Here is a 27,212-nt window from a genome sequence, read left to right as displayed (position 1 = left end):
ATGGCGTCGCGCTGTCAGCGGTGTGTGTGAGGCGGGCGCGGGACGCGGGGCTGCGGGCGGGCACGGCGGCTCCCGGAGCTCCCCGGAGCGCCGCCGCCGCGGTGGCAACGCGCCGCTCCTCGCTGCTGCCCGCCGCGCCCCGGCTGTCCGGCGCCCAGGCCGCTGGGGACGCGCCTGCCCCCGCCCTGCCCCCGCCATGGGCGGGTAGCGGGACCCGCCTCGCCTCAGCCCTGCGGAGCCCCCCCGCCCTCCGCGCCATGGGGTCCCCGGCGGGCGCCTCGGCGGCCGCGGCCACCGACTCGGCGCAGTGGCTGTCGGTGAAGGAGGAGACCATCTTCCTGCACGACGGGCTGATCCGGGTCACCGACCTGGCCGAGCTGCCCAGCGAGATCATTGGGGTGGCCGAGCCCGGCGACACCGAGCTGGAGGTGAGGCGGCCCCCCGAGCTGAGGGGAGGGATGGGGCAGGCCAGGGGGTGAGGGGGAGGATGCCCTCGGGAGAGGGGCACGGTGACAGCAGAGGCCTGAGGCGAGGAGGACGGGGGGATGGGAGATGGGGGTGCAGGGAGGATGACTAGGGGAGGATGGGGGGTCGGGATGGAGGATGCTGGATGCGGATGCAGGGTGAGGGATCTGGAGTACGGAGCCAGCCGGTGTCGAGGCGTTCTGCTTGTCTTGAGTCAATCTAATTTATTTCAGATAATAATGAAAGTGGAGCTGGGCAGGAGGGTGGTGAGGTGTTGATGTAAATGGAGGGTGAAGTATTGGGGCGTCCTCCTTGTTTTGGATCCATAAGGTTTGGAAATCAGAGCCGCACTCACAGATTTCAGTGTGGCCTTTGGCCCGTTTATTTTTATGGAAGGTTTTGTATCTTCTTGCTGTTACTTTTGGACGGTTTGTAATTCATCAGCCATACAACGAGATGCTCGGGGCTGCCCGGGTGTTTTAGTCAGCTGTTGACAGTGGTCATTATTACGGAGCCGGGAGGGCAGCCCAGATTTTCATCCCAGCTTTTTACCTTCCCAAAACTGCCCGTGGTGTTGGCTGCAGGCAGGCGGTGCAGCTGTTTTATCTTAGGAGGAGCCGCTGAAGGACTGAATGTCACGGATTATAGGTTGCATCTATTTTGTAGACTGCAATTTTTTTTTTCCCCCCCTGTGTGCCTCCCTTCTCCTCTTTCACCCCGCCCTCCTCCCCAGCAGTGTGGCTCGCAATGACACAGGGGCTTTGTCACCGGAGCTGAGCGGTGGGAAGGGACAGGGGACGGTCCAGCCGGAGCTTTATGTCCGGGCTGTGTTTGGTCCCAGGCGTTTTAGGCCAAAAAAAAAACACCGCCTTTTAGTGAGGCTTTAGCTGCTGTCTGGGGTGTTGCTGAGAAGAACCCACGAGCAGTCCTGACAACATCATTGTTCATTGGGTCACGTGGAATCTTTATGGGGTTTGGGGAAACTTCCCCCAGCCTTATTTATCTAAGAAAAGATATATTTTGCTGAACGTGCGGTTTTTGTCCTGTGTGTTGGGACACTGGCATGGGAAAATCAGCTGCTCTCATGAAATGGATGTTGGCAAATATCACATGAACAGGAAAAGGGAGACTTTTAAGGTGGCTGACTTATCTCTGCGTGTATAAACATGGAATGATTCTCCCTTGTGATCAGAGTTGCTCTGGCATTCAGTGCAGCTTGGATGCAAGAAAATATTTTGATTCCATGACATAGTTCTAGAAGCAGCATTGAGTCTAAAAGCTGTGCTAGGAAAAAAAACGTGCTCCCACAGCATTTTTCATGTTATAGCATAAGAAAGGAGGATATCCTTTAAAAAACAAACAAGACCTTATTTTAAGATCTTGCCAGGCAGGCCAGAAGTGTGTTCCAGCCTGAAACTCGACACACAGCTTCACTTGACAAACACTTCAGCTCTGGAGAATTTTTTGTTAGTGCTAGGAATGTTCTAAAACTCCAATTGTTTGAGAGAGATAGGAATGGAATTGGTGCTACTGTGCCTATATTTATTATAACGAGTGTTTCAGCAATCCAGTGCCACTGATTCACAGCATTTTTCCTGCTCCAGAGATTCTTTTCCTGTTGTTCATGTTTGCAGTGCAAAACTTTAAAATAAATAATTAAGTAAGACTTTTTGCTGTGGTGCTTATTTCTGATCAGTACTGATTTTGACTTATTTTGATCTTTATTCTTAAGTCACAGCTTATTCAAACCTTTTATTTCTGTCCACTAATAGAATTGATGATCACAAGTGATCAATTTATTTTTAAGCTACCTGCAAATTGGTTTAGAGTTTGGTGTTGAGGGGGGAGGGTTTAAAAAAAAAATGAAAATTCACATGGTAAAAATGTAAAATATTTAGCTCATAACTTTTCTCTGCCTTTTTTAAATGCTGTTTTTATTTAAATAAGGGGCTACTTTGGTGATGTGGAATGGCCTTGAGGAGCCATTTTGTGGAAATAGGTGCACACATCTGATGGAAGCGTGGCCATGCAATCGACTGCTACACAAGAGCTCATTTACACTCTTTCTACTCCTACTTGCAGTGTAATAAATATCTTTGAAAATGGTCCAAACAGAAATCTCTTGGGATGTGCTATTGGCCAAGGGTAGGAGATGCTGCAGCTGCTGCTTTGATTAGGAAACTTCTTTAATTCACTTCTTGTGCTTCATCAGTGGTGGTCAGAAGCCTGGCTGAATTTCTGAGCTGAAGTGCTTAATTAAAAATGTATAATGTTTAATACTTTAATGGGTATTTTTTGGGTGGAGAAGTATCATTTTGGTCTGTTTTGCTTAAATATCCGTTTAATGAGCTTATTGGTGACTAATGTCAGTGTGTTTGGATGTGTTTCCTTTGTCCTTCTGTTCAAAGGTTCTGTCTATTTATAAAAAGAAAAGCAGAGGAAAAAATGTTTCAGTGCTGGTGTTATGCCAAGAAAGGCTTATAAAAACTTACTATTTTGTTGTTTTGACTCCCATGCAGCTTTGATTTTATCTTTTTGTATATTTGTATACAGATCTATTTGTACATATATATTTTATTGGTGGGTTACAAGAGCCCTAACCTTCTCTTTCAACTTGTTCTAGGAGAATGTTTAGTTTTAGAGAGTGTGGAAGTTTTTGCTTTGTTTTTTATTTTTTGTGATGATGTGTGCCAACTTCTTCGACTGTCTCAGCATATTTACAAAAAATGAGTTGGTTTTTTTTTTTTTTAATTCGATAGAATTTTGTAATGATATGCATGAAACAGCCGCTCCTGGTGCAGGTTTCCCACTAAAATCCTCTAGTCAGGAGAGATCTGGATTAGTCAGTGATTACAGAAGCCTTTGGACCCTTGTTTTAAACCCTTTCACACAGAGAAATCTTTCGAAGTGCAAAGTCTTCTCCTTCTTGGAGACAACCTTAGGTGACAGAGCTGGAGGTGTTGCCGTGACATTTTGGCTGGTCAGTGCTCACCCAGGAGGGACGTTCAGTGGAGGAAGAGCTGTTCCTTAATGTGCCCCAATGGGAGCTGCAGCACTTCCAGAACCTTCCCAACCACACATCTTTCCTGGTGTCAGTTGCCCCAGGAGCCTGGTCAGGGTTTGTCTGAAGGAGGGGAGGTCCCTTAAACCAGGGAGATCTGGTCTGGCACCTCTGCAGAGTCACCACAGAATCCAAGAATGGTTTGGGGTGGAAGGGACCTTAAAGATCATCCAGTTCCCCCTCCTGCCACGGGCAGGGACACCTTCCACTGATGTTAACATGGAGCTGGAAGTGTGGCTCCTCCCTCAGTAGCTGTTGGGATCATGTGTGTGTATGTCTGTCCTCATCTGATGTTTGGACTCTCGTTAAGTTCTGCTCCTCTAGGACAGTGTGAAGTGCTGCTGGGCAGGTGTTGCTCTGCACTGAAAACAGTTACCTTTAATCAAGTGGAAGTTAAAGAAATAATGAAATAACTAAAGAAAAAGTAGTGGCCTTTCCTCTTCCCCCCAGCATGGCCTGGGCTGGCCCTCCATGGAGAGGTTGAAGAGCTGAAGTCCGTGCTGTTTTCTCAGCATGTGCCAGTCCTGTGACTGACTTGTATTTGCCATAAAATGATTTAGACTGGAAGGTTTCTGCTAAACTTGGAAGTTTTCATCCATTTTCCTCCCGGCCCAGAGAAAACATTTTGTCACTTTCCCCTGATTGCTGAAGGAGAGAGCAGTTCCCTGCAATTATCTGGGTCAGTGCTTCCCAAACCTTTCTGCTTGTGACCTTACTGCCGTCTACAAGCGTCACCTCTGTCAAGCTGAAAGTCCCTAATGCCACCATCAACAATTGACTCCTTCCTAAGTGGATGACCCCTCCTGGGGTTGTGACCTCTGACTTGGGAACTGCTGATCCAGGCGTGTGGCAGGCTTGAAACACCCTCATCCTGCCTGTGCATCCCCTTCCAGTGCTCCAGTATTCCTCTGTCAGGACCTGGCATTTATTAAACTCCTCTAATATGGACCCCTGTGCCTCTGACTTCTGATTCTTGAAGTCTTATTTTAGTTAACCTTGTAGAGAAACATTAGGAAACTTCTCAAGGATGATTTTGCAAATCTGTTTCCCAAATATAGATCTTGTTACCAAATGCAGCTGATTAATTCAGTGATCTGCACTCTCAGATGTTTAAGTTACAAAGATTTTTCTTTACCTTTTGCAGCCATTTTCACCTACTACTTGAGTAAACGCCAAAGAAATATTTTAATGAACAAATAAAGAAGCAACACTTCATAGCATTTTATTTATTTACAGCTTGCTTTCACTCTGTAATTCATCTCCGATATAAAGTTTCCTTGGGAAATTTGTATGGTTACAAAAATTATTTGGGATAAAATTGTAAAAGCGGTGTCTTAGTGCTTATTTCTGAGCAGTGAGATTTCTAATGCTTTCACAAAAGAAAATAGTTCCTGTTTTTAGCTGAGTTGTTAAAAACCTGCACTGCCCCACACAGGAGGCTTTGGACAAGAGGATATGGTTAAAATTTCTTGGAGCAGAAAAAATTGGAACAACCTTGAAACTTGTAGTTTTTAACTGCAACACTAAAGTGTGGTGTAAAGTGCAGCAGCTGCTAAGAACCTATAAAATTTCAGTAGCTAAAACATCAGGGAGAAAATGTTCACACATATTTATATATTTGACACATGGTGTAGCAAGGAAAAGGCTGTAAAGAGAGGTTAGGAAAATGTTTTAGAAGAAATTAAGGTGGGTTTTGCAGCAAGGCAGCTTCATGCTGGGTGTCCCAGAAAACGCCAAGAGCAGGAATGCTGTTCCCCAGCAGAGCAGGAGACAAGGAGTAAGGACACAGGGTTGTTCATGGAGCAGTTTCAGTTGGGATGTGTATTTCAATCTTCAGGGTACCTTTAAAGCTGTCACTTGTGCTCTTTCTCTTACAGAATAATCCATACTTTCTGTAATTCAGCCTTTTTACATTGTTTTATTGGTGTTTCTAGAGACAAAAGAGCCAAATAAGCAAGTGGTGCTGCCTCTCTGCTAACTCTGTACAAAAGGAACGACCTTATACCTGTAATGGGTTGGTAAAAGTAATAGAATTAAATTTTTTCATGCTGCTGTTAAAGATAGTTTGCAATTTTGAGGTTGTTTCTGGTTTTCTGTCTGGTTTGTACCTCCTGTAAAATGGGAATAATTCCTGTTTAATACTCAGGGGGGTGTTAGGGATGTAACTGACCCTGATAAATGTTCCACCATCTTCATCTTCACTTGTGAACTTCAGCCAATTGAACTCTGGAGAAAAAGAATTAAATGTTATTGGGGAGATTTAGAGGCTTCCCTTTCCGATATGCAACTTTCAGATAAAAACCCCGCTTGGTGCACAATGTCACCGCTCCTCAGTTCCCTGTGTAGTAGAATGAAAACACACACACCCCACAGGCACTGCTGCCAGCACCAGGGAGAGGACAAGGTGCAGAGATTGTAGCCAGAGGAAAAAGCTGCCTTCTAGTGACAGCTCACATTTAAATTTACTTAACAGTGTCATAAAACCTCAGGCTAAAACTCTTCACGTAGATTAGTGTGTGTTAATTGTCCTAGGTCTGGTATTTACTGTCAGCAGAAAAACCATGTTGCCCTAAAAATAGGGAATGTCAGCCACTCCTTTCTGGAGCAGAATTGGCAAAAACTCTGTTTAATGGGAAGAACTACCTGGGTAAGGTCACATAGTGGGATGCAAAAGGACAAATATTGGATACAGTGGGAAAGGTGACACCTCCCCAGAATTCTTCTAAAATTAGATACCTTTTGTGCTTCTCAGTGTTGAAGAAGATGTTAAAGACCAATTAGAGTGATTGAACTTTGGCTCTGCCATTTTCTCATTAAAATATTGACTAAAATTGATTGAAAAGATCAAACAAGGAACTAATGTGTAAAGATAAGATACTGTAAAATTAAAACAGTGGCAATTAAACTTTCTGCTAACACAGTTTTTAGTTCTATGTAAGTAGCTACTTGGGTACCTTGTTCCATGGCAAAGTGATGTGTTTGTTACATCCTCTACATCCTCTTAGATTCTGTTCAGGCCTTGTTAGTCAGGAATGTTTGGGAAGTGATGGATCAGGGACTGGTTCAGTGAGCCTTGTGCTGGGCTGGGTTTGATGCCTGCCCCTGACACCTCCCCAGGTTCTGCACAAGGAAATATTGAGGCACCCCAAAAGGGTGATCAGTCCCAGGTCAGAGGTGAAGCTCAGGTGTAAATCCTGAGGCAGCAGGAAAGGGAATTTTACCTTTTATAAACACTGGTAGTTGTGTTGTCTGTATCAGAATTTGTGAAAGAACACGATGGGGGTTCTCTTGCATTTTATTTTAACTTGTTTTGACTTCAGATGGTTGGAAGATGACAAACTTTGCCCGGAGATATGAGAACCCTGGCAGGGGCTGGGATTCCTGGGTGGAATCTTTAGTGTATGCAGAGGGAAGCACTGATGGATCTGGCAGGGACCAAGTGAAGCTCTGTCAGTGTTGGGATGGAAAGGGCTGTGTTGGCTCCCAGGGAGAGCCAGAGCAGTTCTCTGGGATGTATCCAAGCCCTGGAAGCTCCCGGGGTGTTTGTCCCAGCCTCACTGTCTTGAAGCTCCTTTTTGGAGGTAGGGCTGAGTATTGGCCTCTAGTAAAAAGGCTTTTGAGGAAAACAACCTTTAATTTCATTTGCTGAAGTGTCCTGTGTAGCAGATGACCCCACACCTTTCTTCTAATATCCTCTTACTTTCTGGAAGTGCAAATGCCTGCTTAGACCTTCAGATGATGTTGAATAATTAAGGGATTTTTTTCCACTGGTTCCATAAGCTGTGTGTGAAAATCAGATGATGTAAACTGCATTAGCAAAAGTCTCTAAGTCCCATTTTGGAATGATCTTGTAAATGTGTTGAAGCTGATGTACTTCCTGTATCATTTACCCAAATTAGTGCTCATTTCCCTTATGAAAGACCAAAGCAAAACACTCGTACCAATCCCAGACAGACCATCCATGCTTTTAAAGCAAATTGGGAACTGTGAGATCAGGGAGAAACTAAAACTTCAGCAGGAAAACGCTTTTCATCAGCAAAACTGCACATATTTGACACCGACTCGTCCTGATGCTACAAGACAGACTCAGAGCTGTAGAGCCATATCAAAGGCAAAAAAAAAATTCACTTTCCTGTTAAACTGTGGGATTTGAGGAGCAAGACATGCAACACCAAGTACATCACAGCTTGTCTTTTGTGGTGGTGTCTTTTTTATTAACAAAGACCACAGACCTGTTTTCTTCAGCATTTAACTCTCAAAATGCAAACATTAATTCTCTTTTTCCTCCATTTCTGCAGCTTGTTGTCATTTAGTGGAAAATCCATCCAGTTTAGTTCAAGAAAATCAAAAGCCAACTGTTGTAGAAAGTGATTCCATCTATAACAGGAAACAAACTTATTTTTGAGACAGCAGAACACACAACTTAACAGGAGGTGGTTATTTTAAATGTGTAATATGTGGTTTAGGAATTAATATTCATAATCTCTTGGAGAAATTAATTAAAGGAGGTTTATTAGGTATGAGGAGCTCAATATAACATCCATTCAAGTGTAATTACGATGTGAATTCCTTTTGAGTCAACTTTTCCTGGCTCTAGTGGTAAATGTCCTACTGCAAAGCTGTTTCCCTGCCTTTAGTCAGGGGCTGTGTGGCACTGGCAGATGTGATTTGTCCTGCAGCATTTTAACAAGCTGTTCAGGAGTCTGCAATTAGCCAGAAACATTCATTTCATGATCTCTGTGACTCCTGCCTGCAATTAAAAAACCCCATAAAACAAACAACCCTGGATGCCATTACCTGTGGCAGCTTTGTCTCTCACATTGCCCTTCCCACATCTATATTTATTTATTAAATGAGAGAAGGACAGTTTTACAGAATAAAGATGGGCCAAAGATTATATTTGAAGGTGGATGAGATGAGGCACTTTGGAACGTGGCCAGAAGCCCTTTGGACACTGGATCCAGAGTATCAGAAAATGCTTGGCTCATGGCTTTCCTTGAGCCTGCCACAGCTTAAATGACTTTGCTGATCTCCACTGTTGTTGTTTGCTGGAGGGAGAAAAGTTGTCTGTAAATTACTTAAAATTCTGAGTTTTCCAGTCCCAGGCTGGGTACTAAACCGTAAATGCGTTTTATATCATGGTTTACTTGTTTTCCCTTGCTCCAACTTGGTCTCCAGTTTTATTTAGAAGTGCCAAAAAAGCCTCTTTCTTCTGTCTGAAATGATGAGGAGGAGACTTTTAGGGTTTTCAGCTATGGCAGCAACTGGAAGTATTTTGAGAAAGGTGTAGCTAAGTGCAAGATGATAAATTGAGGAGGGGAAAAAAGCAGGGGAGGGAGAGAGTGTAACAGAACTCTTGGTGAATTGGAGAGAACTGCTTGGTTTGTTTGTTTATTTGAAGAGCTCCAAAACTAGAACAAGCACGTTCTTATTACACAATATTAGTGACCTATTAGTTTTCATAGAAGGGCTCTAAACCCCTGGGACCCTCCAACCTCACAGTTCTTTTGAAGTTTTTAGCAAAATTGCCTCGATTACAGAAAAAAGCTCCAGAGGAGGGGAGTGTTTATTTTCCAAGCTACTCTTTTGCGTGTGTGTTTTTCTTTGCAATCTGTGTTATTGTTGTTGTTTATTGAAAGTTTAAAAAGCCCCCTCAGCAGCCCCCGAGCCTGGGTTCGATGAGGATGCTGACTCAGCAATAACAGGCTCACAGAATCCCACAATAGCGGGGTGGGAAGGGATCTCTGGACATCGCCCAGTCCAACCCTCTGCCAAGGCAGGGTCACCTGGAGCAGGTGACACAGGGACATGTCCTGAGAGGGAAACTCCACACCCTCCCTGGGCAGCTGTCCCAGAGCTCTGCCATCCTCCATGGATAGAGGTTCTTCCTCATGCTGAGGTGGAATTCCATGTGTTTTACTTTATGGCCATCACTCCTCCTCCCGAGATGGGCACAACACCACTTGCCTGTTCTTTGGCCTTCAGTGTAGCTTTATTCATTCCCAGAAATTAAAAATAATATCCCTCCATCTGTTGTAGAAAACAGCTGATCTAAAAAATCACACCACAGCCATATGGGATTTTTCCCCCCCCTCCCCTCTTAAAACCTCTATAAATACCCACTTTTCCCCTTCCAGATCCTGACCTTTGAGACCAAGAACCCGACGGAGCTGGCGGAGCGCTTGCGCTCCGTGTGCGGGAACCAGAGCAATGCGTACGCGCGGCTCCTGGAATACCGGCTCAACGCCCTGCGCGGCCTCTGGAACGCCCAGCGCCAGCTGGCCCTGGAGGAGCAGCACGACCGCGAGAGCTCCGGGGATGAGGAGGCCCTGGCCCTGCTCAAGCGCCAGGGGTTGTTACAGCAGCCGGAGCAGGCTCCGTTCACCTCCCGCATGGGGCTGCTGCTGGTGTTCCCGCTGATCCAGTCCCAGAGCAGAACGGACCCTTCCCTGTGTAACATCACTGCTGAGGTGCTGCTGAATTGCCTTCGGGACTGCCAGCCCCTGAGCCTGACCAAGGAACCGGCCGACTGCCTCAACGGGATTGAATCCCTGCTCTGCTCCTGGCTCGAGGACACGGCGCCCTCCGGCCAGCACATCCCCTACAAGCAGAAGGAAAATGCTGCTGCTGCCCTGGTTGCCTTGGCTTGTGCAAGGTAAGGGAGCTGTGCTGAAATAACAGAGAATTGTGGGATTGTTAAGGCTGGACGTAATGCCCTGGAATACTTAAATTCAAAGGTTAAACTGGGGTTCCTTTGGTTTGGCATAAGGAGAAATCCCAACCAGATGTTCTCAAGAGGTCACAAGTACACAAAAGTTTACTGGCAAAATAGAGAGAATTAAGGAACTTTGGCAAAGTCCAGCCATTATTCACCATTAACCATATGCCCAAACTCCACATCCATGGTTTTTGAACCCTTCCAGGATGGTGACTCCAGCACCCTTGGGCAGTGCTGTGGTTGATGTTGGTAGTCTGTTTCCATTGCAACAAATAAAAAATGATGTGACTGCACTGGTGATACTTATTTTTAGCTTGCATCAGCCTTTCTCTTTCTGATATTTAAATATTGGGTTGGAAAGGGTGAAACTGCTAAGCATTTCTTTTTTGCATGTGTTCAGCATATGCAAAAGCAGAAGGATCTGGGTTAGCAATGCCTCGTGTGCATATTGCTGCTTCTACTGCAGTGAGCTGCTCTAGGAATGGTTCCAAATGTGTTTATCAAGGAGAAAAGTTGTCTCTTTTACCCTTTGTCCTGCCCCTTTGTGCACCTTTAGTTGGCTGGAGAAGGTGGAACTGCCAGGTTTCAGGGCAATTCCTTTCAGATTTGATTTCAGTGTTGTCTCTCAAATGTCTGGAGGTATTTTTTCATTTTGTTGCCAGTGAAGAGTTCAACCCTTGTCCTGCATGGGTTTGGCATCAGGTGATTGAGGACAGATTTGCCAAAATTGCTTTTAAACAAAACCTACTTTTTGTAGAGGATGGGGCTTGGGGAGAGGGGGAAGAAATACAAATCCTTGGCAAAGCCCCATGGATGTGGCTTGAAAGTCACAAGGAGCCTTTTGGAAATGTTGCTTTCAATGTTTCTTCAGGTCGCAGCCTTGTCTGTGACATTTAACTCTGATTTAAGGTGTTGGGAGTTCCCAGGATATGGCACGATTTGCTTTAGGAAAAGATTTATTCAAATGAAACCCACTTAATTTCTAGCACACTTGTTTTAATGAAGTCAATGAGAAATTTATGGTATGTGGCAAATTATTCTGTCCTGACAACTGCCTTATCTGAAAGGCAATGTACTTGAACATAGCTCAGAGAAATTGGATTTGATAAACACAATCTCATTTCTTTTTTTCGTAGATGTCAATTTGCAGGAAATATGGGATGTTCTGTTGCAGCCGAGCTAAATTTCAAGTAGAGCTTTTGAACTTCAGGTTGATGTTTTATTTTCTTTGCAAGTCTGTCTTGCATTGCTTAGAGAGTTGAAATATCCCATTGTGCTTTGTTCACCTCTGAAAGCCTCACACTTTTCCTTTAAATATCTAAGTCATATGTTGAAGAAAAAGCCTTCAAAATGAGACCATTATTGACATTCCTGGTTGCAATCTTGGGTGCTTCTTATTGCTAAAAATAAGGCAACAGGGTAAATATTGCTTTAAATAATTAATTGAGGTGCTTTAATGTGTTTGGTGTCAATTTTCTCCAGGCTGAGGTTTATCGGTGGAAGGAAAGAGCTGAAGATGTCACTGGGGAAAACAGGGATTGGGGTGTGAAGGAGGAAAGTTTGGGAGCTGACTGACCACATGTGACAGCAAAAGGTTGGATTCAGCAGAGTGCAGGGCAAGGATCTCTGCAGCTGATCACTCTGTTTTGTGAAGAAATCAGTTCATAACTGACCTAAGACACAGCCAAATTCTCCTACTTCGGTGGGCTGTAATGCCTGGGCATAAAGCTACCAGCTCTTCCAGAAAATGGCTCTGACCTTTAAAACAGGAATTGTAAAATACAGATTTTTGAAGATGTCTGGATCTTCCAAATTTGGGGTTGTGAGGGGACACCTCATCTCAATCCACAGCTTCCTCACCACGGGCAGTGCAGGGGCAGCTCAGATCTCTGGGAGCAGGGGCAGGACACAGGGAATGGCTGGAGCTGTGTCAGGGCAGGGTTAGGTTGGATCTCAGGGAAAGATTTTTGCCCCAGAGGGTGCTGGGCACTGCCCAGGCTCCCCAGGGAATGGGCACGGCCCTGAGGCTGCCAGAGCTCCGGGAGCGTTTGGACAGCGCTGCCAGGTGTGCCCAGGGCGAGATTGTTGGGGTGTCTGTGCAGGGCCAGGGGTTGGATGATGATCCTTGTGGTCCCTTCCAACCTGGGATATTCCATGATTCTGTGAAAAACAATCAGAATCTTGATGGATGAGTCTGGTCTTTCCTATTTGAGTCAGGAGAGGCACCTCTAGGTGGGAGTGCAGCAGCCCTTGCTCACACTTGGGCTCAGCCCAGTAAGATCCACAGGTTGCACTGGAGACCTAAATGTGATTAATCAGCTCCAAGGCATCCTGAAAGAGCTGCCTCAGGAGCAGAGTTGAGATGTTTTACCAGGTGCCTGGATTGCTTTTATGAACCTGTTGTTGATGACCCAGCCTGTGGCTGCTGCTCTCCCTCCCTGCCTGGGGCTTCAGCCTCTTCCAAAAAAAGGTGGTGGGATTTAGGCCAGAGGTTCCCCAGCATTCTTCCTCTCTGTCCCCCTCTCTTCCTCCTTCCCCTTCCTCCCCAAAGAATGAACATCCTCCAGGAAAGAGATGCCAATTAGAAAAGAAGCTGATGACATATCTTGGCTGTTCTCTTGTTGTGGTTCTGGGTGTTCTCCATAGCTGCTGTTGTGTGTGTTCAGTCTGGCTTCAATAGACATCTTTAATTCATGTTTTTCTTGTCCTTTTAGAGGGTCGCTGAAAACCTTTGTTCATACAGTGCATCTATTACAGAAACAGACTGAGCTGGGGTCCCTGCCTGTGGCTGATGTTCTCTACAGGTTTGTAGTGATTTTTCTCCTTATAAACTTTTCCAGCAGCTCTGAAAATGTGTTAAGTCCATGCAGGGAGAAATGTCTTTAGAAGTGATTAAAAGGCTTTAGAGTTATTGGAAGCTTTAGGAAAGACTGAGATTTAGTCATGTGCAGAAGATATTAGAAAATCAAATCTAAAAGCATTGATTGGGATTTGGGTGTTACGTTTTTCTTTTTTCATTAAATACTGGTGATTCCTTTAAGTGGCTTATGAACTCTGACAGAATAATTACTTCAAATATGGCTTTGTCTTAACTTTTAATTTAGCTCATTTTTGCTACCACTATTCTTTATGGAATTTTATTTTATTTTCTGCTTAAAGGTTGTTGCTTTTGGAGGGAGGCCCTGGATCCCCCTCCTGCCTGCTTGGAGGGAAGCACATCGTGTCCTGGGGCTTTGAGGACATGTTACCTGCCCCTGATGCCAACACTGGTGCCAGCAGTGAAAATAAAGGTGAATTATTTCATCCCTGTCACTGTTAGCAGGGGAGGACAGGATGCTTTTAGTGCTGATAATTGTTTAAAGATGAATGTAAAGCTTTAGTGTTGGGGCTCAGAAAATGTTGCTTTTTGGTTGCTGAAGAGCAGCTGCTGGTTTAAACTGGGAGGTTATAGGAAACAATCCAAAGCAGTTGATCCAGTGACCCTTCCTGACTCCAGTGGGAATTTTTCAGAGGGGTCAGGCAGAGTTTGGATATTATCCCCTCGTTAGGCCCTCAGTGAGTATAATCACTGCCCCATGCAGTATCCCTGTATTCAATAGCCAGCTATCAGTGGCACAGCAAGTTTATTTTTAGAAGTACAAGTTCATTGTTTTTTTTTTCCCTCTTCCCTACTCTGCTTTTGTTTCTACCCTGTTGGTTTTGAAGTTCTTTTTTTTATGCTTTCTTTTGTATTTCTTTCTCTGAATTCATTCTCAGTTTTTACTGCTTTGTTTGCTTACTTATTTTGCAATAAATAAGAGTTCACGTGGTTTTAGAAATATTAGTTCAAGCTTTGATGACATTTAATGCAATCCATAGGAATTTAAAAATCTGAATTGGAGACATCTCTTTTTAGGTGGTTAGGCAAGAGAGTGAGTGGATTTTTTCCTTCCCCAGCTGAGTGTCCAGATCCTGTGAACTTCAACAGATTGACTGGACTTGTGTGTCCCATCTTGATTATTAATAATTACTGTTGTGTTTCAAATACATTTTGTCTTAATTGAAGTGTTCAGAGGTGGAAGGATCTGCTGAGAAGCTTTAGGAAAATCACAGAGTTTGGCAGAAATGCGATCAAGGCTCAGTGTTAGATTCTTCTTCCCTCTCACACTGAGACCATCTGGGCGCCTCTAAGGCTTGAAGGAGATGTGAAGAAACCACTGCGTCTCTTGGGCTGTGCCTCTGTTACAGCAGCTCTTAGAGGACCAAATAATAAATTCAGTGTAAAAAAAGGGTTGGTAGTCACCTGCCATGAGCGTGTGCTGGTTTCCATAGGGCGTAACACCCAGGGAGAATTCCCAGCTGGAATGTTACAGAGGTCTCTGTCTGTCCTTGCTCCTGCTCCAGATGCAGACCTAGGCCGGTGCCTTGCAGCTGATGGGCTCTACTTGTACACGACCAATTCCGTGGGCAGAGGGATAAGCAAACTGGGATCAGGATTGCATGGAACTCTGAGGTGAGGGACACTTCAGTATTGGCTGTTCTGCAGAGCTGCTTAAACCCAAAAGGTCCTATTTTGGGAAAAACCTCTCTCAGATATTGGGAGTAGCAAGACTGGAGCCGTGTGGAGTTTGGAAGGAGATGATCCCTAAGGTCCCTCCCAGCCCAAACCAGTCTGTGATTCTGTGATACTGTGAATTTTCATTAAATGCTATTTTGTTGTGTTGGTTTTCTCATCTGAAATTCTTCTTGAGTGTGTTTTGTCTAAAATTAAAGAACAATTGAGGTTGGAAGGGACCTCTGGAGGCCATTAGTTCAGCCTCCACAGTAGCAGAATTTTAGATTCAATTTTATTTTTTAATGTTTAGTAAGTTGGTTGATTCTTTGCTGAGAGGGATATAGTGCAGACCAGTTCTATGACTTTTTATTTATAGCTGAGTTTGTGAGTGTTTGTTTGCTAATTATGTCATTCATTAAGTAATTAGTGCAGCTGTGACTCACTGTACCTCCTTGCTTCTTCGTGGCTTGAAAGCCTCGAGGCTTTTTACCCTTAAAGCCTTTCACAACAAAAATTGCTGACTTGAATATAAGTTCAGTCAAAGTTCAACACTGTGGTTGCGAGTTGTTATTTGAAAAAACCCAGAGAAATGGGGCAGGGTTGAAGGAGTTTGAATATCCTGGTGGGTTTTTTCCAGGGGTTTTGTGTACTGCCGGAATGAGGAGCTGGAGACGGGCTGGGTGGCTTTTGGCAACGGCAAACTCCTCCATCGGCCCGTGTCCTTTGATAGCAAACCTCACTACCTGTTCCAGCTCGTGGATCAACATACCCTGCAGGTAAAGGGGCCAGGGTTCTGGGACAGGAACAAAACAGGCTGAATGAATCACACACGTTTTAGCTTTAATTAGTTTTGTCCTTGAAGTTTCTTACTTTGTGAAACTGCATTTTTCTAACCCCGCCTTGATGTGATTGTGTGGTGAATGTGTAAGTTATGATAGAGATGTTACTGTTTCGGTGTGTCTTTTATAGATACATATGTATTTATCTATAATTACTCCGTTCTATGTTACGGAGTCCTGATAGAGCTTGTTCAGCCTGAAGGAGACTGAGGGGAGACCTCATCCCAATCCACAACTTCTTCCCAAGGGGCAGCTCCAATCTCTGGGAGCAGGGACAGGACACAGGGAACGGCTGGAGCTGTGTCAGGGCAGGGTTAGGTTGGATCTCAGGGAAAGATTTTTGCCCCAGAGGGTGCTGGGCACTGCCCAGGCTCCCCAGGGAATGGGCACGGCCCTGAGGCTGCCAGAGCTCCAGGAGCGTTTGGACAGCGCTGCCAGGGATGCCCAGGGTGGGGTTGTTGGGGTGTCTGTGCAGGGCCAGAGTCAGACTTAAGATCCATGTGGGTCCCTTCCCACTCAGGATATTCCATAATTCCAGTGTGGTCACATCTTAAGCAATCAAACAATAGCAAAAAGGACTTGGATTTAAATCAAGAACGTGTTCTTCCTGAACATCTTTGTTCTTCCACTGTCCCAAAATTCAGGTGTTGTTTCAGATCTGGCTGTGATTTGTAGATAAACAATTGTAGCTCTTTGTAAAACTGGGGTAGTTTGTTTACTTTGGGGTTTTTCCTGCTGTGGTTTTAAGGATGGATATTCACATTTATGTCCAGTGTGTTTCCTGAAACTGCGGATGTTTAGATTCCCCTTTTCTTCTCAACTTTCAAGCAATGTTTGAGAGAAGTTGCAGAAAGTAGGTGGCTCAATAGGATGTGTGTTTTCCTTGTGGGACTGTGGGTTTGTTCCCCATCATTAGAGAGGAGATGATAGTTTTATTTTTAGATAGGTTAAATTGGAGATATATGAGCTGGTTTGGATATTTGGCAAATATCATAGAATAGCTGTTGGTAATAAATCAATGTAATGCTACTGCTAAGTCCAATATTAAGCCTCTTCTGCACTAACTGCATTTGATCTCTATTTATTTTTCATACTGTTCATACTTCTAAGGCCAAACTGCAAAATCAGACCCGTTAAGATGCTCTCTGTCTCATAGGTATGTCAGATAATCCCAATGCCAGTAAATCACTTCCCAGTTGGCAGCACTATGACCACCGTACATCTTTCTTCAGATGGCACCTTTTTCTACTGGATTTGGTCTCCTGCAAGCCTCAACGAAAAAACCCCCAAAGGCCACTCTGTCTTTATGGATATTTTTGAAATTATAGTAAGCAAATCATGTGTTTCCTATGCCTGATGTTGGTAGCATAACTCAGTTTAATTAATAATGAGCATTTTCTAATTGACATATTAGGTTTGGATATTTATGGGTGTGATCTGAATGGATTTATGTGAAATAACTGAACAGAACAGAAGGTGAACTGTCCAATTCCATCTCCAGAGGATTATTATATTTAGCAATATGAATTCTCTTGTAGCATAAAATGTATTTCTTAATGTCTGTACTTCTGCTCAGCGGAGGAGGATGGAGTGGGATGGTGGAGCTGGAATTGGGAGGCTGTAGTAGTACAACTCATGGAAAATCCCTAATGCTCTAAATCACATCTTCATTAAGAGATTCATCCTGCAGTAAAACATCCCCTGAACATCATGGGCTGAGGAAATCATTGCTCACACTTTTTGGCTGGAAAAATGTCTCAGAGCTAAATGATTTGCAAGTGAAACACCACTAAGAAAATACAAGAGAATTATATATTTTTAGGCAGAGTTTCCTAAATAAACTCAAATTTATGACAAGCACTTCTGTCTTTAGGGACAGGTGTAAATAGAAGATATCCTATTAATTATCTCAATATTAAATTATTCTATTGAACCATAAAGTCACAAACAAAAAAATACTCCTGTGTTGCTTTCAGAACTTTGTTTTTGCAAGAACTTCTGTCAGCAAAGTTTCACTTTGTATCCCTACCTGATACATTGTGGTGGTTCATTTTACAGCTCAGTTTGGGTGGCCTCTCACCTATGGATTTCAACATCTAAAGTAGTTTTTTCCCCCCCCCCCATTTTACTAGGTAGAAAATGGCATTTGTATAGCAAATCCTCTGCAGGAAAGAATTATCCTGATGAGGAAGGAGGGGGAATCTGCCAAGAGCATCAATGAGATGCTGCTGAGCCGCCTGTCCCGGTACCGCGCCTCCCCCTCGGCCACCCTCGCTGCTCTCACGGGCTCCACCATCTCCAACACCCTCAAGGAGGACCAGGCAGGTCAGAAATGCTTTACTTTTCATTTCTTAACACACACAGCATCCATCCTGGTCATTACTGACCTTGTAGGACAGGTTTAAAAAAAAAAAGTGTGTATTTTTTGTCTTTATTCCCCAAATACGTATTTGGAAGATCCACACAGTATTTGCTTAATGCTGGAATTATCAGCCCCTTTGCTAAATTAGGATTGTGAGGAAAGTTTAGGAGTGGAAAATGGGAAGAATGCTTGTAACACCCTTTTCCAATTCCATTATTGAACTAGTTTGGGGAATCTGATAATTGCATTTCTCTGCTGGCAGCTCAGCTGGGCTTCTAATTGGTGTGTAAAAATGGCCTGCAGTTTCGAAAATGGAACTATTGCTTCACAAATCACTGGAATATTCCAGATCTGAGGTGATTTTGCACTTTTTTGAGGTCATCTGCACAATGTTTGGGTATTCTTTTATGGAAACAACCCAAGTTAATGAAGGAATCTTGAATTAACTACCTTGATGGCTTTCAGGATGATCCAGAACTTTGCAAGATTTGTCTTAAGATTTTATTCAGTTTATCTTGAATTATTTCTATTCTTCCTTCAAAAGTCATGAGTTTTCTTTCTTCAGTTTGAAACAATTGAAAGTATTTCCATAAAAATAAATTATACATGAAACAGCTCTGCTTCCAGGGAATTTGGCAAGGAGTTAGCTTGGAGAGCTATTTTAAAGGTTGTGTTTTGCCATTTAACAACTCAAGTGCTACTGAAAAAGGAGAGTAAGTGGCTATTCTTGGGTAATTCTTGAGTCAGCACTCAAAAAGTGTTGATCAGCTGTTGCAAGAGGGAGATCATTTGGGCTGTCTACATTTCATGAGGAGCAGGAGACCTTAGAATAGTAAATGCATACTGAATCTCAAGTGATCTCTGTATGTGAGGAGATCATTTGGCTCCAAGTGTTTTCAATGTAATTCTCACCACACAACTCTTCATAGTTTTGGTTATACCTAATTCTTTATTGGTTTTATTTTGAAGTTGTTTTCTTTGGTTGAATAACCCGTGAAACTCTTTGTAGCCTTGTGGGGATTGATGCTGATTGTGTGGGGTTGGGAGGCCATCCCTCCACGGAGAAGTCATGGATGCCCCATCCCTGGAAATGCTCAAGGCCAGGTTCATAGAGCTCTGAGCAGCCTGGTCTCATGGAAGGTGTCCCTGTCCACAAGGTTGGAATGGGATGATCTTGAAGGTCCCTTCCAACCCAAACCATTCTGGAATTCTGTGGAAACTTCTTAACGCAGCTTCTAAATACCGATTCCTTTGAAGCCCTGAGCAGAGCTCTGCCTTGTTCTGCAGAAATGCACTTTGTGACCTTTCTCTGGTGCACGTTGCAGCTGCCAACACGAGCTGTGGGCTGCCCCTGAAGATGCTGAGGAAGACCCCGATCTACACGTGCGGGACGTACCTGGTGATGCTGGTGCCGCCCCCGGGGGGCTCGGGCAGCTCGGCCACGCGCTCGCTCTTCGGGGGCACCAGCGCTTTGTCCTCCTTAAAAAGTAAGTCAGAGCCATTTGTGACAGATTGGGAGTCCTTGGCTGTCTGAAATGCAATAAACTTCTCAGGAATTGATTGGAGCTGTGTTTCTGTGTAGTTCTTGCCTCCAGCCTGGTGTTCAACATCTCGGACGGGCAGTTCACCAGCAGGGCAGATCTCATCGATGCTGCGGGCAGCTCGCTCGGACGGGGGGCTCTGGTGCCAGGGCTTGGTAAGGAATATTGCAGCACCTCAGATCCCAAAGAATCCATCTGGGTTTGAGTTTGCAGTCAGCAACTCTGCAGTGGGCGAGGTTGCATATCTGTGGTGAAATTTTATAAACTTCTAAAGCAAATAATTTGGATTTACATCGCCTATAAAGATGCTTTAGTCTGGTTTTCTACCAAATTGATGTGCGAAATATTTTCCTTCTCTTAGGTGCCTGTTATGATACAATGAATAACATGATCTGGACGTGCTCCAATGATTATATTGATCAGTGGTGCAATCCTGGGAACCAGGCATTCCACTGTGTGTGCCAGAGGCTGGGAGTGAGTCACGTCATCGCAGAGCCCAAAGGTGAGGGAACCCACAAGTCAGCACTTTGTACAAAGGGGAAGTGAAACAGAGGAGATTCAGAGCATAAATAGAAACTGCCTTTCTGTTAAAAGCTGAGTTCATTCCTGAAAAGAGTTGTAAATATTGGTCGTGGTTTAGCTTTGATTTAAGAGCGGGAAAAGCACAGAATAAGATGTGTGGAAGATCACAGATTCTTGCTGCCTTCAGCACATTAAAAAGGTGTTTTGAGTAATCTTTTTGTGCCCTGAAGTTGATTTATTGCATTTTAGAAGCAAAGGCTGATGATGCAGTCTGTGTTTGTAGACAGCATTTGAACTCCTCTCCTTCCAGGGGATGCAACAACCACAAACGAGGTCATTAACCAGTTACTGCACCATGTTGGTGCCATGTGCATCCACCAACTCAACCTCCTGGCAGCCAGCAACAACCTCCCCATCAGCAATTTTTTGGGCAAGCAGCATCCCATTGAAGCTCATCACTTGAGCAGCATCTGTGACATTATGGAGAAGGCCATGGTCAATGGAGACACCTGCATCATCCGCTGCATCCTCGTTGTCTTCCAGGTACAGAACCTTAAATGCACTTCAAAATTCACATGGAAAAATTAAAAACTTGCTTTGGAGTACAGGCAACCGCTGGTTTCATTTTTATTCAATTTTTTTTTTCTCTACTGGAATCCATGTAATAGAGGTTGGTTTAGCAGTGGCTTTGCAATATTTTGCATACTCATTTAAGAGCCCTAATTTAAATTTAGTCTCTATCTTTACAGATTAAAATAAAACCCAGAGAGTTTATTTCCTTTTTTCTTTCTATTTTTCCCTCATTTTTGATTCAAAATCATATTCTGACTCTCAAATTTCTGGGCCCACACAAATGGTTCAAGAAACTGACAGCAGAAAATAAGTTAATGTAAGTAATGTTTATATTTTTAATACTAATATTGTTGTGTTTAATTTTTCTTAGGTGGTTTTTAAATTTTTCTTCAGCCCCCAAACTGAAAGGAACAGAGATATTGTCAGAAGGTCTGGCCTGTTACTGTGGCAGTTACTGATGGCCCCAAGGGATCAGATCTGCTCTGAAATCCAGAAGGAAGTTTGTCTGGCTATTAGGTGAGTATCTGTTCTATCAAGTTCAACTTTAGTTTGTTTGAAATGTAGTGACTGATGAACATTGTAATTGTACTCAGTTTAATTTTAAATTAATATGATAAAATTTAGTGTGATGGATTTGAAGTCAGGATAAAATTATTACAGTTTGTCTGTGGGAGAAGAGAAATGTGTGTTGGTCTTGATGAAATAACAGGTAGTAATTACTTTCCATACTTTTAACTTGTTGCTTTTTTCTTGGCTTTCTTATGGATCTTTTTTTTTCCTAATGTTTATTATAAAATAGTTGCTAAATTCAAGCAAAGTTTTCTTGAATGAGTTCCTTATTTAGGTGCTGTGGTGTTGAGAAAAAGGCAAAGCTGGTGTTGACAGCTCTTAAAGTGACAACACTGGAGTTCTCTTGAACAGAAGGAACATCAGGAGGAGCAGAATTAATAATACTGGAGGGATTAATAATACTTGAGGAATGCTCTGAGACTGAATGCCCAGGGAAAAAAAGAAGTGTGGTGGTATCTCCTGAAAAGGAGATAATGGAAACCTCAGGGCCAAGGAATGCTGGCTCCAGCGTGCCAAGGACAAATAGAACCTGTTCCAGTGGGAAGTGCTCCAGAGATTGAGACCAAAATCTTTTGAAGATCAACCTGCATTTTCTTGGTGTGAATCACAGCATTCCAAATTTCTGTGGCTCTGTGCAACTCTGAGTGAAGAGTTCAGGAGGATTAGCTGGCTTTTTCAGGGACCTGCTTTCTGACATGGAAAAGTGTCTGCTGTCACCTGCAAGGACACCTTGTTTATTAACCCTGGGTGTTCCAGTGACTTGTTAAACAGCTTCAAGGTGGGGATTGGGTGATGTTTCCTTCCTCCTGTTTTCTCCTTGGGGGATTCTGATGCCAATGGAACCCTCAAAGGTAGCTGGCAATGTGTGATAAGTTTTCCTGAGGTTTCTATCTGCGTGGATCAGCATGAGCTAGAGGGAAGGAAGCTGCAATAATCTGTGCTCTCAGTGTGAAGCTGAAAAACATCCCAGTTTTCTGTGAGAGTGTTACTGAAAAAGAAAAGGGAAAGGAAATGGCAAAGTTGCATAATGATTTCAGTACTTCAGACAGGCATGAAGTGCTCCTTTGAAGTGATTGTGATCTTGATAGGGGAGTTCACATAGAAAGGACAGAGTTCATCAGAAGTTAGAGGGGAACAGTCTCCACCTGGAATGTTTCTGCAGAGCTGGGGTGTTCCTGAAATGCTCCTTCCAGGAGCTCCTCTGTACCTTAAACCAACACCTCTGTACAGCCAGTCTTCAGGAAGTACAAAACTGTAGCATTAGTGACTGATTTCTTGATTGTTGTATTTGTATTTTCCATTGTTCTGGTCACAGAGAAGCCTCAGCTCTTACCCCATCACCAGAGTTTTTGGAGATTTTCTCTGAGCCATTATCATTTTTCCTGACACCTCTGTTTCTTAACAAACTGATTATGCTGCCCTGTGTGCATGTGATTAATGGGGAGTTTTCCAGAGGGAAGCAAATAGCTCTTGGAGAAGCTTCGGGACCTAAACAATAAAATATAGTTGATTACAAGAGATTCCTGGAGAAAACAGCTACATATTTCCTAATATTGATGTTAAAATCTGGAGAATGCTCTTCTAAGCCTTTACAGAGACATTGTAAATGTTCCGTCAGATGCTGATTCTGTGGTGCCATTTGTCACATGTCCATTGAAATGGTTCTGCTCACTTCTAAATCCATCAAATAATGCATGGCTTTATTTTTTCCTTAGCTCTGGTTTAAATATCCTGTATCCCGGAGAAGCAGAAATCAATAATTTGTTGAAATTGGTCTTAACTGAAGGTGAGAATGTCTGATGCCAGGTGAGAGTGGGGTTTTTCTAACTGAGAACAAAAATCAAATACATCTCAAGCTTAGAGGGAGAACAGTTTGGGGTATTGGGCACTACTCTGCTTTAAATCCATTTTAAATCTGCTTTTCTAGGAAATTGTGGAATGCTTCAGCTTCTGAGTGGCTGCATGGCCAAGGGTAGGTCAGGTAGAGAAAAGGAATATTTGCAAGTACCCAGGAATCAGAGGAAACGTTAGACCTCAGTGAAGGGGGAATAATGTCCTTGAGTTCACCAGGAAATGGGAATCTGGGCTTGGAAGCAGCTGATGCTCAGTAATTTGTCACTTCACAGGAACGTGTTGGGAATTTCCACCAGTGCCACAGGCAGGGAAAGTGCTCCCAGTCTGGGACAGCAGCTCTGCTTACCCTGGGAATGCAGCCATTCCTGAGCTCTAGTCTGTGTTAAACAAGGTATCAGGGGAAATGAAATCTATTCTGTAAAATTCTGCTTTGCAAAAGTTTTTTATTTCCTTTTTAGGAGAGAGGAACAGCGGCCTCTCCCAGCTCCGGGATGTTATCCTGACTAATTTAGCTGAGCAGCTGCAGAACAACAGATTTGGAAGTGAAGATGATGATCATTATAGGTAAAAAGCCTCCCCATTTATAGAGTATTTTTCTGTTATTTGCTTGAGGTGAACTTGCAGGAACTTCTACTGGAATGGCTCATTATGTTCCTGCTGTGTGACCTGGATGTTGTTTGTGTCTGCGGGAAGGGGAGATTTCATTAGGATGAGGAGAGATTTGATGTTTTAAAGCAAACTTCGGAGGCTTCTGTACCCAGACTGGGTTTGGGATTCCTTGTTCCTTGCAGTGTTCATGATAAATGTGAATGATAATTTCATAAATAGGATTTTATGGCATTTCTCTGCATATCATAGGTGACTTTCCAGCAGTAAAACTGCCAGTCTCAAGTACCTGTTCAAGTTGGGAGGAGTCTTTTAGAGGAGCCATAAGAAATCACAGATTTACATCAGCACAGTGCAGCAAACCCCTGGAAATCTGTTGCACTTGTTAAACATTTCAGGCTTGGGGGGTTTTTGTGTCCGAATTTGGGTTTCCCATAATCAGGGATCCAGCTTGCATAGTGAGCTGAGCTGTACAAAATGCACATTTAATTAATGATTAACATTTTCCACCTTTCTTGCCTCTCTTGAAGACTCAATGATGAGCTCTTGCACTACATCCTCAAGATTGTTGTCCGAGAATCTTGTGTCTTAATCACCAAGTGCCAAACTGTATCTAAAGATGACTTTCAAAGGCTTCTTTCAACTGTGCCTGTAAGTAAAATGTGTTTTGATAGAAGTAGCTCTGCCTTTGGCTTCTTTTCCTCCTTGAATCCATCCTCTTCACTGAGTACATGGAGGTGAAACTTCCATAGTTGTGTCTTAAAAAATCCAGGAGAAGAATGTCTTTTGTGCTGTGCAGGGAAGAAAAGAATAATTTCTCACAGCAAAGTAAATCATTCAGTAATGCTGGAACAGGTTTATACGTGGATTTATTTTCCAGTTGCTCTGGTTCCTGTTCATTTTAAGGGAACTTTGTGAATCTCAGTATTCAAAGCATTGCAGCAGCTTAAAATCAAACATGTACTTGTGTATTATGGTTCCTACAGGCTGAAGGAATTATCAGTGGCAGACAGAAATGAGTGAAAGCTGACATTTGATGGTAAAAGTATGGGCAGGTATTTTCAGCAGGATCAGCTCCCTGAGAAAGGCAGGTTGAGCTTCCATAAAAACACTGGGAGGGGACAGGAAGTCCTGGCCTGTACTGCAGGAGGGTGGGAAAGGAGGAGTGGCATGGAGCCATCACCTTCAGGAGTGTGAATTACATTTATCCCTCTGGTGGCATGATCTTTTAATAGTTAATTAATTCTTAGAGTTCCTGAATATTCCTATAATGTTCCAAACCTGAACAAAGTTTTGCTGCCTCTTTATATTTTTGTCAGTTACTTCACAAAATTCAGCGTTTTGCAACTGGTTTCTTTACTTAAATATAAAAAGTTACTTCTTTGCTCTTGCTTTTCTTCTTCCTCAACCTTTTTTACCTCTTTCCAACTTCCAAGTCTGAGGCTTGCCCAGCTCAAGGGTTTGGATAATGCAAAGTTTTACTTATTTGTGTTCAAGGCTGCGTCCTCGTGCTTGCGGTACCTGATGGCTGTGCAGAATCACCTCCTCAGTAACACTATTTTGATTAAACCTGATGACAATGATGACAGTGACAGCTCCTTGCAGGGAGAGACATTGAAGGTACAGGTAAACACCAAGTTTTATTCTAGTATGGCTCTCTCCAGTCAGTGTGCCTGTAACACCTTGTTCCTGCAGTGCATTTGCTGTTTGCTGCTTGTTCTTTTCCTTTGGATAGAGTTAAGTAGCTGGAGAACAGGAAAAAACTGTCCAGAGTAAAATCTGCAGTTATTTTATGTTCAGGATTCCAGCTTGCTTTCCCTGTTATCAGTGAGAGCAGATGCTTTCCTTCCTAAATATATATATATATAATGAGATTTTAAATATATTTCAGCTAATAAGTGCTAGTGGGATTCCTGGCATGGGAATTTCCTTTCCTGGACACATTACCCCAGACACTTTTTCTTCTCCAAATCACTCAGGTGGTCCTTGAAAAAATATTTTTAAATAAATAGAAAAGGGGTTTCTCATTTGCCTTACCTGGCTGCTGCTGCTTCATTGCAGTTTTAACAAACAACCTCCATCAGTTGTCTGAAACAGAGAGGATAAAGTTTGTGGCAAGGAAGCTTTTAGAAGACAAAGTTTGAGGACAGGCTTTAGTTGGTATAAGTTTATTAAAATGCTGCATTTCACACTGCTTCAGCCAGCTCCCAGAAGCCAGGTTTGCCCTGGAGTGCAGGTTGTCTGGTCATAGTAGTTCTGGTAATAATTCTTCTCTAATGGAATTGATTTCTGAATTTCTGGTATTTTGCTTAGCTGGTTTTCTCTGCTGCTCTTTGAGGCTGTGTGTGCTTGTGAGCTGCTGCAGTTGGAAGTGATTTGTTCAGGCTTACTGAATAAATGCTAAATATTGGAGTATTTTTCTTGTGTCACTTATTCACCCCGTGTTCATTGTTCAGTTTCTCTCTCTGCAGTGCTCCTCATCCCTGCTAGGACATTGTGTCACCAGTCCTGTACCTTGGCTGGCTCTCAGCTCTCTCCTGTGCTGGACTTGGGGCTTCCTTCCCTCTAGAAACTGGATGTGCATCCTGTAAAACATGCACCTAGTTTCTCCCAGCACTTTGGGGCTTAACATTAATCAAATTTAAGTCTTGGATGAATCTCCTGCTGCAGGCCTGCCAGGTCACATTATCATTCTTTTCATTTGGAAATCCATCTTTTTGTTCTGTCGTCCTTTTTGGGGGGATTCTCTAAGAATTTAAGTATCCTGTAACTCTTTTTTTTTTACTTAGGAACTCAAGACCAGCATTTTGTCTCTTGCCACACAAATTCTGACAGGATGTGATGAAGTCTTAGAAATGCTGCAACAAGTCACTACAGCACTAATTAACAGTGACATTTCTGACAGGGAGCAAAGGTAAGACAAGTGGGAGGATCCTAATTTGGTAACAGGGAACTGTTGCTCTTTGTGGCTTATTGTACAAGCACTGTTAGCATTAATTAGTCTTTATCACTTTATTTTTGAGCTCTGAATGCATAGGAACTGTTTCTTCCTGTAGCAGTTGTTTAGCACTCAGCTGGTGGAGAATTTAGAATCACTCTCCATGTCAGTCCTGATCATCTGTAGGTTGATATTTCTATAGGAACCTCAAATTGGGAAGGCTTTAGTCAGTGAAATGCTATTTATGAGTAGGATACCTGGAAGCAAACTGTAATTAGCTGGGAATACTCCTGTAAGGTAGAACAATCTGTTTATTTTTAAATTCCTGATTATTACATCCCTAGTAGCTCGACTAGATATTTATCCATGACAAGCCTTGGATGTTGGTTTGATATCCCACATATTCCATCACCTGCCCTTCCCTGTCTCTCCTCCTCTTAAAAGTACACCTTGGGAATGGGATGGAAACAAAAGCTGTGAACTTTCCTCTCCTCAAACAAACAGCTCCAGTCCCAGCTGTGCTTCAGGATGCACTTTCTGCTTCTCTGTGCCTGCAAGATTAGTTGTGTTTATTGACAGCACACAATTCCTGGGTGATATTTTCAGATGAGTTCATGTTCTAATATATT

At 43.3% G+C, this 27,212-nt stretch overlaps 1 protein-coding gene across 2 annotated transcripts in view; it reads left to right on the top strand.

Annotated features, from left to right (window-relative positions):
- The window catches only part of HECTD4 (HECT domain E3 ubiquitin protein ligase 4), a 67,040-nt gene continuing 39,828 nt past the window's right edge, over positions 1–27,212 (top strand). For both annotated transcript variants that reach the window (XM_082293591.1, XM_082293590.1), the window contains exons 1-18: positions 1–428; positions 9,664–10,181; positions 12,959–13,048; positions 13,404–13,534; positions 14,628–14,736; positions 15,416–15,554; positions 16,774–16,944; positions 17,750–17,942; positions 19,305–19,466; positions 19,562–19,675; positions 19,882–20,022; positions 20,353–20,585; positions 20,986–21,131; positions 22,901–22,971; positions 23,498–23,603; positions 24,176–24,296; positions 25,143–25,271; positions 26,435–26,559. In XM_082293591.1, the coding sequence (XP_082149717.1) occupies positions 258–428; positions 9,664–10,181; positions 12,959–13,048; positions 13,404–13,534; positions 14,628–14,736; positions 15,416–15,554; positions 16,774–16,944; positions 17,750–17,942; positions 19,305–19,466; positions 19,562–19,675; positions 19,882–20,022; positions 20,353–20,585; positions 20,986–21,131; positions 22,901–22,971; positions 23,498–23,603; positions 24,176–24,296; positions 25,143–25,271; positions 26,435–26,559 (2,870 nt within the window). In that variant the 5' untranslated portion in view covers positions 1–257. The remainder of the gene's footprint in view (positions 429–9,663; positions 10,182–12,958; positions 13,049–13,403; positions 13,535–14,627; positions 14,737–15,415; positions 15,555–16,773; positions 16,945–17,749; positions 17,943–19,304; positions 19,467–19,561; positions 19,676–19,881; positions 20,023–20,352; positions 20,586–20,985; positions 21,132–22,900; positions 22,972–23,497; positions 23,604–24,175; positions 24,297–25,142; positions 25,272–26,434; positions 26,560–27,212) is intronic.

The sequence above is a fragment of the Coloeus monedula genome (assembly GCF_965178545.1).
Source record: "Coloeus monedula genome assembly, chromosome: 18".
Lineage (NCBI taxonomy): Eukaryota > Metazoa > Chordata > Aves > Passeriformes > Corvidae > Coloeus > Coloeus monedula.
This window is presented reverse-complemented; position numbering and strand designations above follow the sequence as displayed.